At 42.6% G+C, this 12,520-nt stretch overlaps 2 protein-coding genes across 3 annotated transcripts; both read left to right on the forward strand.

Moving 5' to 3' along the window:
* Positions 1 to 9,214, forward strand: LOC112875109 (phosphoinositide phosphatase SAC8). 2 transcript variants are annotated; one of them, XM_025938822.1, is made up of 20 exons: positions 1 to 320; positions 486 to 560; positions 1,886 to 2,013; positions 2,133 to 2,224; positions 2,740 to 2,797; positions 3,477 to 3,533; positions 3,625 to 3,658; positions 3,870 to 3,950; positions 4,064 to 4,170; positions 4,725 to 4,811; positions 4,918 to 4,995; positions 5,452 to 5,516; positions 6,189 to 6,218; positions 6,343 to 6,442; positions 7,525 to 7,633; positions 7,708 to 7,780; positions 7,885 to 7,978; positions 8,338 to 8,424; positions 8,588 to 8,654; positions 8,788 to 9,214. In XM_025938822.1, exons 1-20 carry the CDS (start codon positions 134 to 136, stop codon positions 8,913 to 8,915), a joined length of 1,737 nt encoding a protein of 578 aa, XP_025794607.1. In that variant the 5' UTR covers positions 1 to 133; the 3' UTR covers positions 8,916 to 9,214. The 2 variants fall into 2 exon arrangements, with proteins under 2 accessions (XP_025794607.1, XP_025794606.1); XM_025938821.1 differs by having other exon boundaries at positions 2 to 320; positions 6,120 to 6,218.
* A 682-nt stretch (positions 9,215 to 9,896) lies between these two features.
* On the forward strand, positions 9,897 to 11,303 carry LOC112875110. The gene is made up of 6 exons (XM_025938823.1): positions 9,897 to 9,949; positions 10,040 to 10,186; positions 10,278 to 10,358; positions 10,455 to 10,552; positions 10,652 to 10,714; positions 10,803 to 11,303. Exons 2-6 carry the CDS (start codon positions 10,153 to 10,155, stop codon positions 10,902 to 10,904), a joined length of 378 nt encoding a protein of 125 aa, XP_025794608.1. The 5' UTR covers positions 9,897 to 9,949; positions 10,040 to 10,152; the 3' UTR covers positions 10,905 to 11,303.
* Positions 11,304 to 12,520: the final 1,217 nt, after the last annotated feature.

Genomic DNA, 12,520 nt, shown 5'->3' on the forward strand with positions numbered 1-12,520 from the left:
AACACGTTACACGCCTGCTCGTTCCTCCCTCACCCGTCTGGTTCTCGCCCTCGCCCCCGGTTCGGATCCGAGCAACCGACCAGACATTCAGACCGAGCCAAGCCCCGCCCCGCACCACGCGGATCGTTCGCCGATGGCGAGGCCCAACGCCGGCGCCGACGAAGCGCCGCTGCTGGCCGAGGAGCCCCTCCGGCCGGGCGCCTGCAGCCGCGAGCTCGAGCTGCGGGAGTTCCGCGACCGCTACGTGATCCGCTCGCTCGATGGCGGCGCCGCCTTCGCTGTCGCCCGCTCCGGGGGCTCCATCCGCCCCCTTTCCCCAGGTCAGCCACTAAACCACGAAGCACCTCAGCCGGCCCTGTCGTCGCGCGAAGCGTCGCGGCGTGCTCTCGAATTTGTGTTGTTTTGGTCTTCGGCTCGCCAATCGGCGAACGGGCGAAGTGCTGGTGGCCCGCCTAATCGTCAACTCTGCTTTTGTTCTCGTGCAGAGGAAGCCGCGGCGGGGAGCGATTGCAAGGTATCGAGGATTTACGGGGTGGCCGGCATCATCAGGCTGCTCGCCGGTGAGTCACCTAATTTCACGAGCCACCTCGGATCATATCATACTGTTTTTTGCTGTGCTTCTCCCCAGCGTAGTGCTCACCTTTGATGTGATCAATACCGCTTTGTGAAGCGGATTCAACTGCCATGTGATCCTACTTATGCTCCAAGGAACCAACAACATGGAATGACTGTCTACTGCATTTAGCTGTGAAATGGTTAATGATTTATTGTGCAATGCAACCTTATTAACCTGAGCCTGTTTATACGGCTAGAGAGGTACTCAGTCGTAAAGCAAAGTAGTACTGTAGCCCTAGTTAAAAATGCATGAAATGCCACTCTGTTTGATGCTTCGCACAAAGACTTCCATTTTTGGTAATATATTACATTTCACTTTTCAGTGTGTTCCAAATTAGAAATTTGTTACTGTGTGAACTATGAACTACTCTGCTATGTGTTGCTGCATTTGCAGCTAGATGGATTTTAAACTCTATTGATTGATAACGCGGTTTAATCAACTTCACACCTGCTGTACAGTGCCACATCAATGCGTCTAATGGTCAACTGAATGTGAAACTTCTACAGCTAACAGAAAAGGAAAACCTTAAAATTGCAGTCCATTGGTATGGAGCACAAAATACTTGGAGGCGAAATGTAGCGATTTCTTACACCCCTGGATGTGTCTTTGGTTAGTTTTTCATTTCACTGTGGGATTCTTACACGCTGCAGTGTGCACTGGTGTTAGTGGCCAACACAGAATCTCATTCTGCTAATTACTAATGTTTTTTCTGAAACGTATGCTAATTACTAATGTGACAGAAGTAGTTGTGATGCATAAAGATGTAGTTGGGATTTCAAGGAAGGTTACATTAAAAATCATAATACTCTTGCACAGTTGCACCCAGGATTTCATTTTTAGAAATTTGCCGATAGTATGAACTGATATGCTTTCATTGCCACATTCACTGCTACATCCATTTATAATTTATTTGGATATATAGTTTCTATAACTTGCTCAGGCAGCAGAGTGACATAGTAGCAAAATCTGGAAACAAGGAGTAGTAAACTAAAATGACAAGGTCCAAAAAAAACCTAACTGCAAAATAAAGATCATTTATGCTGCACTAACTGTACTTTGTGTTGCACGTACAGTATAACAGGGTTGTGCAATAAAATAGTCCTGCCCATTCAAGGATTTGATGTCCTTTCGCTGCTCAGAACCTCAGAATGATCAAACTTGTGTCTTATTTATACTTTTTTCCACCTTAGCAGTGCTAATTTTCCTGTCAAGTAGAATTTAAGTTATATGGTGTAAATCTCTTACTTTGCAAATCTTTGTTTTCATCAGGAAGCTATGTACTCGTCATCACTTCTCGAAAAGATGCTGGCTCTTATCAGGGCTCTCCTGTATACCATGCAAACTCAATGAAATTCTTGTGCTGCAATGAGGCAATAAAGCACTTAACTTCACAGGAAGTATGCAAAAGTTATCACTTAGCATGCAATTTCACTCACATTGTTTGGTCACAAATAAGCACTGGTTGTATTTCTTACTTGGTCACTGCATTTAAGTTTTATGTACTATCTGCCTGCAGAAAAAGGATGAGGCGTACTTCATGTCTCTCCTGAGAATTGCAGAAACTACTTGTGGACTGTACTACTCGTATGACAGGGATTTAACTCTAAAGTAAGTACTTCTTCATGCATGTACCTCAATAATGCTACCGAAAGACATATCACCTTCAATATTCAAAAAATGCAGATAACCATTATGCAGTGTTTTTGCACATCCCTATGACAATTTTTCACTTAACATGCTCTATATCATATAATTTACTGGGATTGGGGCCTTACGTTGTCACGACAGTTATGTTCTCTACTTGGAATTAAATATCAGATACTTAGCTGCGCATATCAATGGATGACAAATCTAATTGATTGCTTCTTAGTTTCATTGTTTACAAATGTTTAGTACGTTCTTGACGTAGGATCTGTCGAGTGCCTTTTAATAGGTTGTAGATATATGACTGTATCATCCACTGAATCTCTTTGATGCATCTTTTGTCACACCAGATTAACATCTGACAAGATGGAAAGCATGTGTTTATGTGGTCCACTCTCGTGCCTTCTTTTTTTTTAAAAAAAACTCTCGTGCCTTCTTTTGAAACCAAATTTAGTAGAGATGAACACTATACTATGCAGCTTGCAGAGGGCATCCAAGTTGGCTGCAGGGAGGATACATAAACCATTATGGAAGCAGGTTCGTGATGTCATTTCATATGTCCCATGGTATCCAAATCTTTGTGGCTTAATTAGTTTTTGTTCACAGTTAGGCATGCATTTTTTAATAGAAATGTGATCCAACTAATAGACTAGAATGTATATGCAATTTTAAAGAATTGCATTTGTAACTTGAGCAAGCAAAGCTTGAATGGTCTAATGACCTGTGACTTGTAAATATGACATTGAAATGTATCACATAATAGCAGATTTTACGCACTGTATTCCATCTGCATCGTGAACTGCCACTAGCTATTCTTGATTGAGCTTATCGGAGCATGCTGCTGGTGGTCTCTGGCTCTCTGCCCTTTCTATCAGTTGTGTCTAATCCTAGAAAAGGACACTAGGAACTTGATCTGTGCATTTGTAATGCTTTATCGAAAACATGACTTGTTATATATTTCATATATTTATTAATTTAAGTGCACGTTTTGCTGTTCTTATTGTTTGATGTGCCACATTTTGATGTGAGGATTGAACATGAGAAATGCTACAAAAATTTTCATAACAAAACATTTCCTTTTTATTACAATTGCGCGCAAATATTTTTTTTCTGTCTGGATAAGGAATCACCTCCATTATAATTTTTCCCAGTTTATCGATTTTTCAATTTCCAGATGAGGTATTATTGTGCTTACCATTTTTTTCACTTTATTCAGGCTGATCCACGTTTTGTTTGGAACAAAAATTTGTTAGAGGAGCTTATTGAAGCTAAGGTAAACATCTATTAGGGGATTGAAATATGTATTTTGTGTATTTGTCTCGTTGCTTATGTTCTTACTTAGTTTTCTGGATAATTTGTTGCAGCTTGATGAGTTCATCATCCCACTGATACAAGGAAATATCCAAAATTTTCAGAAAATTTCATTGCATGCTATTTTTTGTATATTTATTGCTTAGTGGTGCGTATATACTTGCTTTGCATGCATAACATTGGTTTATGTATCTTGCTATCCAAATTGGAAGGATGTAACATGCTATTCCCATTGTTTTTCCTCCATTGGAGGATAACAGTGTTCTCAAGGAAGTTGGTTTGTCCTTAACTATTTTACGTTTTCAGTCAGCGCAATTTACCTTGATGGATAGACCTGTCAGGATAACATTGTTCTCAAGGAGGTGCAACAGGCGTCTAGGTTGCACTTTCTTTATTTTTCTCCCCTTTTGCTGACATTTCTTGAAACATGAGTAACTTAAGGGACAAGATGATATTTCTGAATTGTATTGCACTGTCATGCACTCATTGCAGGTACCAGAATGTGGAGAAGGGGTGCAAATCTTGAAGGTGCCACAGCAAATTTTGTAGAAACAGAACAGTTGGTTGAGTATGAAGGTCTCACATCCTCATTTATACAGGTGGTTGGATGATATAATGAATGAAACTTCATGTTGTTGGATGATGATGTGCATTCACAATGCAGCCTATCAGTAGTTTTGTGACTATTTTTTTTTAAACCAGTGCTATGTCATGGGATACCATTTGGATTCAGTACATGCAAACTAATAAAGTCTAAACCAAGATAAAAAAATGACATTGGACCCTGCCATCTAAATAATCATAGCTATTTTAAAACTAGTCAAGGATGAAGTTTGGTCAAGAACTTTTCTAATTGTTACGACCCTGAAAAGACCCTTTCTCTCCCTTAATTCAGTATAGGATAATAGCTTTTTCCAATTTATGTTCAAATGATATAGGACCTCTAGAAATTCTTGTGGGTGTCCACTGTCCATCTAGTTTAACTAAAGTTCAAAGTGGTTATCGGTCCATAAATATCTGATAATTAGTCTTTCTATCTTTGATGCAATGCATTTTGTGTAGCATATGTCATGGATAAGCATTCAATTGTAGTTATATTGTGTCCCATTTTCAATGCTTTACAAGCTTACATATCCCCTTGTTACTTTGTTAGGTTCGAGGTTCTATTCCACTTCTCTGGGAGCAAATAGTGGATTTAAGCTACAAACCACGGCTCAGCATTATTGAACATGAAGAAACTGTAAGAATTTGTAATCATTTACAAAGTGGCCACATACTGAATATAGCCTGATGACTTCTCTCAAACTATAGCCTGATGACTTCTCTCAAACTACTACTGCATACAGCCAAAGGTTGTTCAACGCCACTTCCATGATCTTTCACAACGATATGGCGAGACAGTTGTAATTGACTTGACTGATAAAGTAAGTTTTGCATACGTGCTGATGTATCAGACCATTGTTTGATTAAGCAAATGGGTATTATGGGTTTTAGAAATCAAAAACATTATGTATGTTATGTTTACTAGTGTCAACTTGCAGTATGTTCAATGGGAAGAACTTTTGCTTGATTTCAGGCAAGTCTAGTAGAATGAACACTGAAAAAAATGGCAATTAAAGCAGGATCTTTTCTTCCTGGAAAGCACATATGCCATATGCGTGACCTTTTTCTATGATTTTTTTAAGTACACTAGATTCCAAGTTTCATTTGATCCAAAATATAGGGAAGTCTGTACTCCAAATGGCAATTTGAGCTTGAGGTTTACTCATCCTCCTACCTGATAGTTGGTAGTTGGTACATTAACTTGGATCCTGTAAACAATTATTCTTTTTGGCCATTGAGGACAGACAATGGTTCATCTAATTTGTTGTTACTTGCAGCGAGGTGATGAAGGAGATTTAAGCAATGCATTTGCTGCTGAAATGAGCAAAATCCGTGATGTCAGGTTATTTTATGTTTCTTGGAAATGCTTACTCCTGTGTAACAACCGTGATGGAGAGCAAGGTGTCCAGTTCTATGACTGACAAATGGGTCCACGAACTATGGGGCCCAGGTGGAAGGCAAGAAGATCTATACCCAGCCTGGCCGAGAGACGGACAAAACTGAACTGAAATTGAATCCCCTCTGCCAATTGCTTCTCCAATTGGCTTTTCTCATTTTGTGGTGATTCCTCGCCGATGGCCATGGGGTTCTGTTCAGTGAGTGCTCATCATCTTCCTCACATCCCACATTCTCACCATCGGCAGCCATAGGGAATTCCCGTAATATGAGAGGAGCCCGTTGGAGAAGACAAACAGTAGAGGCGATTCAACATTAGTTCAGTTGTGTCCCTGTCTCTCCTCCTGGCTGGGCAAGCTTAAGATGGTCTTGCCTTCCACCTTGGTCCCATGTCAGTCAAAGCAGTGGATGCCTCACCCTCCATCACAAGTATCACACTTCTGTTGGCTTCGGATATTACAAATGATGAAATTATTACCTTTTTCCCAAGGATTAACATTTGCATAAAGTGTATAAGACATATGCTGGATGTGGCCATTCCATCTTACAGGTATGTGCATTTTGATTTCCATCATGTCTGTCGTGGAGGGAACTTTGATAATTTGCAAGCTCTCTACAGTCAAATTGAGGAAGCTATTCAGAAACAAGGGTAATTTTTAAATATCCAACATTCCATGCTTAACTTCCGTTCCTCAATACCACTTTAAGATTTATTCTAAGGTTTAACTGTGGCAAGTAATTTGCTCTTGATTCTTTTCTGGCCAGCTGAGTAGGTATTTTCTTATGAACTCTAAAGGCGAGATTTTGTTGGAGCAAAGTGGTGTTGTTAGGTCCAATTGCATTGACTGCCTGGACCGTACAAATGTAACACAGGTTTGTTCCATTTTACTTGTGTTTTCATTTGAAAAGTAATGTTCTTGTTTTCACAAAAAATTTAATTAGGTATATCTTGGTAGCACTTCACACACATATAATATCTTACACCCATATGCCCATAGTGCAATACTAATTACATGAGAACTCGCCACAAACCAATAAAATGCGATTCACGACCAACTAGGCAAAAAGCTCATGGCCAAAGCCTGCTAAAGGCTCGTGGCACCCGACATGCTCTACAATGTGTCCTCATCTCTAATATTTTGCATGATGATATTGTGCGATGCCCCTTCAAACACACAACCATTCCTGTGATTCCATATACACCATCCACCAACACTACCAAAGAATTAAACCCCTTGCAATGATGCTTAGGGATGTGCTGCAATGCTTGGTGCCACCAATTGGTGAAAACCAGATCATCAGTTTCTGGAGTCAGTTGCTGCAGCCCAAACAAAGATAGAACAGAAAACCAGGCACTCCTGGTGGACACACAGGAAGTTAGCAGATGCTGCCCATTAAAGTGGGCAGCACTCAGGATGATCGAGACCACGTCAAGCCAAGATCAGCAATCAAACAACAATTCAATGAGGCTAACAATATAATGAATCTGCAGTGAGGAGCCCATGCCCTCCAAATTTCTTTCCAAGGTTCATAGTCCACCGATCCACAAAGAAACATGTGTAGGCTGATCTAGTTGTGAACTCACCTGAGGAGGATGGTGTCCATATGGGCTGATCCCCCACTCCAGGTGCGAGCTCAACCTCCGATAGCACATACCAAAGCTGAGGTACTCTTGTCAAGGCTGATGATGGTAAACCACCACGAATGTGACAATGCCTCCTGAACCGTTCTCCGATTAATAGAACATTATCTTAGCAAATAGGGCAATGGGCTGGTCTATACTCATTGCTCAATAGTTCCTTTGGTCTAAGCAGAGCATGTAGCTGGAAGTAATTTTAATGGTTAATAAAACAGAATAGCAAGACTACAACTCTACAAGGTGTTTTTTAAAATGTATTAATGAGTTATGGGTTTTACCATCTCATATGAGTGTTACTAATTTCTTTGCTTTACAGAGTTTCCTTGCAAGAAAATCATTGGATTTGCAGTTGCAGCGGATGGGGGCATTATCATCATCTGAAAGCATTTCTATCTCTGATAGCATTAATGATATATTCAAAAAGTGTAAGCTGATTCTTATGAAAATTTATTGCCAATAATAGACTGTTCTTTACATATCTTGTGATTATGCCTGGCAGTATGGGTTGAGCATGGTGATGAGCTAAGCCTGGAGTATGCTGGTTCTTATGCTTTGAAAGGGGATCTAGTGAGGTAATTTCTAGCATTTACTACCTCGATGATTAGTGAATAAACTGTGGCACTGTGCTATGCGTGGAACTTAGCTAACTTGCATGGCAACTGCCAATGTAACACAGATATGGAAGGCAGACGTTACCTGGGCTAATTAAAGATGGCATGAGTGCCCTTTCACGATATTATTTGAATAATTTTCATGACGGAGTGCGACAGGTAAGTGGCAGTTTTACTAGGCATTCTTGTATCGCTCCCAAATATTTTGCTCTAGTCCTATCAGCAATCTGTCCTCTTAGGTGCCAATCTTGTATGCCCTTCTGTTGTCCTCTAAACTTCAAACGATGTAGTAGTAGCATGAGTTCTTGTTATCATTTCCCTTTTCCATGCTTAAGGGTGCACTGTGAGATATATTGATCCAGATACAACTTTACAGCAATTTCTATTAATAATTTATTTTTCCCTGTACTTATGCTAGATTATTCATGCCAACATCCTCCTGCTTAGTGTTGCCTTTTTTATTCGACAAATTTATGCTTACGGTGTGCCTCTCTAAATGCATCATTATTTATCTTCAGGATGCTCTAGACCTGATTAGCGGTTATTATACAGTCAGTCAAGGCAGCTCTTCTCCTTTTCACACTGGTGGATTTGAATCTGCTTCGGTAATTAAATAATATTTTCCCTGCCTTATAGTGGGCCTTTTTATTTCACTGATGGGAATCACTACCCTTATATGGTTAAGCAACATCCTCCCAGAAAAAAAAAATTGTTAGAAAACTCTGCTCTTCTTCTCACCTTTTGCAATTGTTGGAAAATGTATTGCAGTATCTTCCTGTGGCTTCAGCAATCATAGTTGGTGGAATTACGGCGACGACTTTCACTCTCAGTCAAGGTCTGCCTGCTTATTTGTCTTAAGAGTTCAGAGGTTTTCATAGTGTCATGCTTCTTACCTGAATTGTGCTCATATTATCTCTAAATTGCACAAACTTCAAATTCTTATATTCATTGTTTCATCTTATCTGCAGTTGGACGAAATGCACAACCCTTCATCTCCCCCATTATCTGCGGGGGCTTGACAGTGGGAGTAGTAGCCTTGGTGAAAGCCAATGGAAAACAGTTTTGCTCTAGGCCCCGTCTGTGTGGTCTAATCTAATTCCTGGTCTTTTTTCCCCTCCATTATCACATCGCTCTTTATGTTAGAAATTAGGGATAAAAAGCATTAGAATGTTGTTTGCAAGAGTAGGTTAAATAAGGATAAGGAGGCAGGCCGGCCTGCCGGTCCTGCATACAGTTTAACTAAAAACAGATTAGACTGTCCAGTTCTAGTCCTGTAAACTCAAGCTGATCTGTAACCCCGGATTAGACTTCACATTTCATTTGTTCTTGGTATGTATCTGTGAATAAAGAACTGCGCCTCTAAATTTGTACACAGCCCAGGGACCATATCTTTCAGATTGAATGGTAGCGAAGATCTTGCATTGTGCGGAAAGTGTACCATTTCCGCGGTGGCTAATAATGCATAGAAAGACAGGTCGGGCCCTCTTTCGTTGTAGCGATTAGCGAAGGTGAGGCATCACAAACACGGCGGTCGCCGGCCTTATCAGGCACCGACGTTTGCAAAGAAAGGTCGCGCGGGGCAAAGGCATTAATGGAGGGTGAATGTAGGCAATGGTAGTGTAGAATTCATGCGTACAAAACGGGTTAAAATTGGTCTATGCTTGAATATGCTCAAGCTCAACGTTCAGAAATCGGTAAAGTATACACATTATTTACCAGTTTATTTTGTATGATTGACGATATATATACTGTGAAATGTTTTGGTTTTTTTTCCTTCTTTCTTTCTACCTCAATAGGACTAGACAGTCAAAGCGAAGTTTGCAGCTTTCATCCCCGTTTCAGCATGCAATTTCTATGTTTGACTCCTGACTTCTATTTTATTTCAAACAAGAAGAAGATGGAGCTGGAGTTGTGCTGCCCTGCCCAAAAATAAGAGCACCAACCCCTTGTGGCAGGCCACGTTTCAAGGTGTCTAAATGTGGTTACAAGCACAAAACTACCCCAATCTCTTTCATCTCTTTGCTTTGCTACCCGCATCAGGAGCTCAAACTGACCTCCGTTATGTGGCATTTTACGAATCGAAACAAGGCTGTCTTTCTCGCATTGCTCCGCGTCCGTCCTCGGTTGCAGGTAAATCGATCTGAATTTGCATTCCTCTCCCCCTTAGAGGGTTGTTTCTATACTCATTGCTGGTCCTTTTGCACGACGCGGATCTACCAGCTTGAGTTCTTGGCGATCTCGTAGGAGGATTAGAGAGCAGGCACGTAATCGAGATAATTCCGCAGTGCAAAAACTGAGTTAACAGCCCAGGGCGCGGTCCTGTTGAGTTGTCAATGGGAAACAGCCCAACACAAGAACTGGCAACTGGTTCTGCCTCTCTTTCTCTGCATTTCTATCTCGATTCGTACATGTCCCTGGCGCATACTCAGCCTGTCAGCCAAGCCACAATTCCCTGCAGATGACAGCAAGGCCGACAACAAAGCACCGTCAAAACCGGCACCGCCGTCCACGTCCGCCGTCAGCAGCAAGACCAAGACAGGTACGGCGATGGTTCCCAGCATGCAGTTTGTGAAGGAGATGCTACGCACGCACGGCTCTCCTTTTCCTAATCGCAGTTTCTGCTACAAATCGCCAGACGTGGAGAGAGAGCAACTGTTCGATGGATCAAGCGACGTTCGCACGCCGAGGAAGAAAAGCACCCAGGAGATCCTCACCAAGTACAAATTCAAAGGGGTAATTTCCTTTCTACAGCACAGTTTGGCAAGCATTTCCAGTTTCTCACTTCACTGTGATGGTTTACCGGACTCTGAATTTCGCCGTCGCACGCCGCAGGACGCCGCCGCCGCGGCGGCTCACGCCAAACAGAAGCTCATGGAGCGGCAGGAGAAACTCGCGGTAAATCATTCTGGTTTCAAGTTTCCCGTGTTTACGGGCGCTATCAGCCATGGTGACTCATCGCCATCGTCATCCTCCCTGTGGGCAGAGGATCACGGAGCAATCCGCGGAGCTGGAGAGCGAGGCCGAGAATTTCGCCACCCTCGCCCAGCAGATCAGGAAAAACATGGAGAACAAATGGTGGAAGTGATTGAGAATCCCACGGTCGGTGCGGCTGTGCCCGCTGCCTATACTGTAGCTTCACGCGCAGCGCCTCGACGTGGACGGAGCGGGGCTCGGTGCTACGCCACCGTGACGATTGGGTCGCCGGCACGTGGGCCCGCGAGCTGCGTGTCCCGCGCCAGCGACTCAGCGTCACGGTAACTGCGCGTTACGCATCCGAGTCCGCGGCGACGGTCTGGATCATCTGTAACTCGCCCGTCGGCTACAATCACGATCAGTGTATTCTTACTTCTGAGCATCAGCATCGCGATCGATTTCTCTCTGCTCGGTCACGGTCATTCAATCACCGCCAGCATCCGTTGCGCTCCGCATTCAAGCTGCTGCGTAGCAGCTAGCTAGCCGAACGAAAGCGAAGCGATGTGGTGGTGTTCAATCAACTCGCGTCGTCCCCTGCAGCAGTAGCATGTGTTTTCTTCCTCCGAAATTTCAGTTTCGGTTAGAAAATTAACAGGGTTTAAGATTAATTTGTACAACCCTATTAATTTTCTAACAATCTAGAAACCTGAGATAATTAATATGGCTGGAATTTCGGATGCACTGAAACCTAAGCGATTTGCTGAGGGTGATAACTTTAAAAGATGGCAGACTAGGGTTAAGTTCTGGCTCATGAGCATAAAGATCTGGTGGGTGATCTCACCAATTCTTCCTCTGTCTGAGGAGCAGAACCGCGCATTCGAGTTAGATAACTCGACTTGTGTTGGCTGCATCTTGTCTCTGTTATCTGATCAACTATGTGATATTTATATGAAATATGATGTGGCACGTGAAATATGGGAGGCCCTGGACCGCAAATATGCGGAATCAGATGCTGGAAGGGAACTCTATGTTAATGACCAGTACCATGAGTACAGAATGGTTGATAACAGTTCTATAGTGGAACAGGCTCATGAGATCCAGCTTCTGGTGGGGAACTTGCGCATTTTGATTGCGTCTTGCCTGACAAGTTCGTGGTTGGTGGCATCATTACCAAACTTCCTCCATCTTGGAGGAGTTTTGCCACGAGCCTCAAGCACAAGAAGGAGGTCATGGCTGTTGAAAGTCTGATCGCTTCTCTTGACGTTGATGAGAAGGCAAGAGCAAAGGACATGCCTCGTTCTCTTCCATCGGATGGAGGCCTCTCTAATGCCAACATAGTTGAAAGCAAATCTGGTGGTGGAAATAAAAACAAGAACTGGAAGCCAAAAGCCAAGCAGAATACTGACTTTAAGAAGAAGAAAAAGAATCTTGCGGACCTCACTTGCTTTGTCTGTGGTGAGCCTGGGCACATTGCCAGGAAATGCCGCAACAGAAAAGGCAAGAAAGGTGGTGGTCAGAAAACTGCAAACGTGACTGTTGGCGAGGCTGGAAATTCTGGGTATGTTCCAAAAATTCTTCTAGCATGTCAAGCCACCGATTGGTGGTTAGACACAGGAGCTAATGTTCATGTCTGTTATGACTTTAATTTGTTCTCTTCTTATCAGGCTGCCGACAGTTCCTCCGTCGTGATGGGGAATGGTTCACGGGCTGCTGTACATGGAGTAGGAAGAGTCGATTTGAAGTTAACTTCCGGAAAGACTCTTTCTTTGAAGAATGTGCAGCATGTTC

This window comes from Panicum hallii, chromosome 9, assembly GCF_002211085.1.
Source record: "Panicum hallii strain FIL2 chromosome 9, PHallii_v3.1, whole genome shotgun sequence".
Classification (NCBI taxonomy): Eukaryota; Viridiplantae; Streptophyta; class Magnoliopsida; order Poales; family Poaceae; genus Panicum; species Panicum hallii.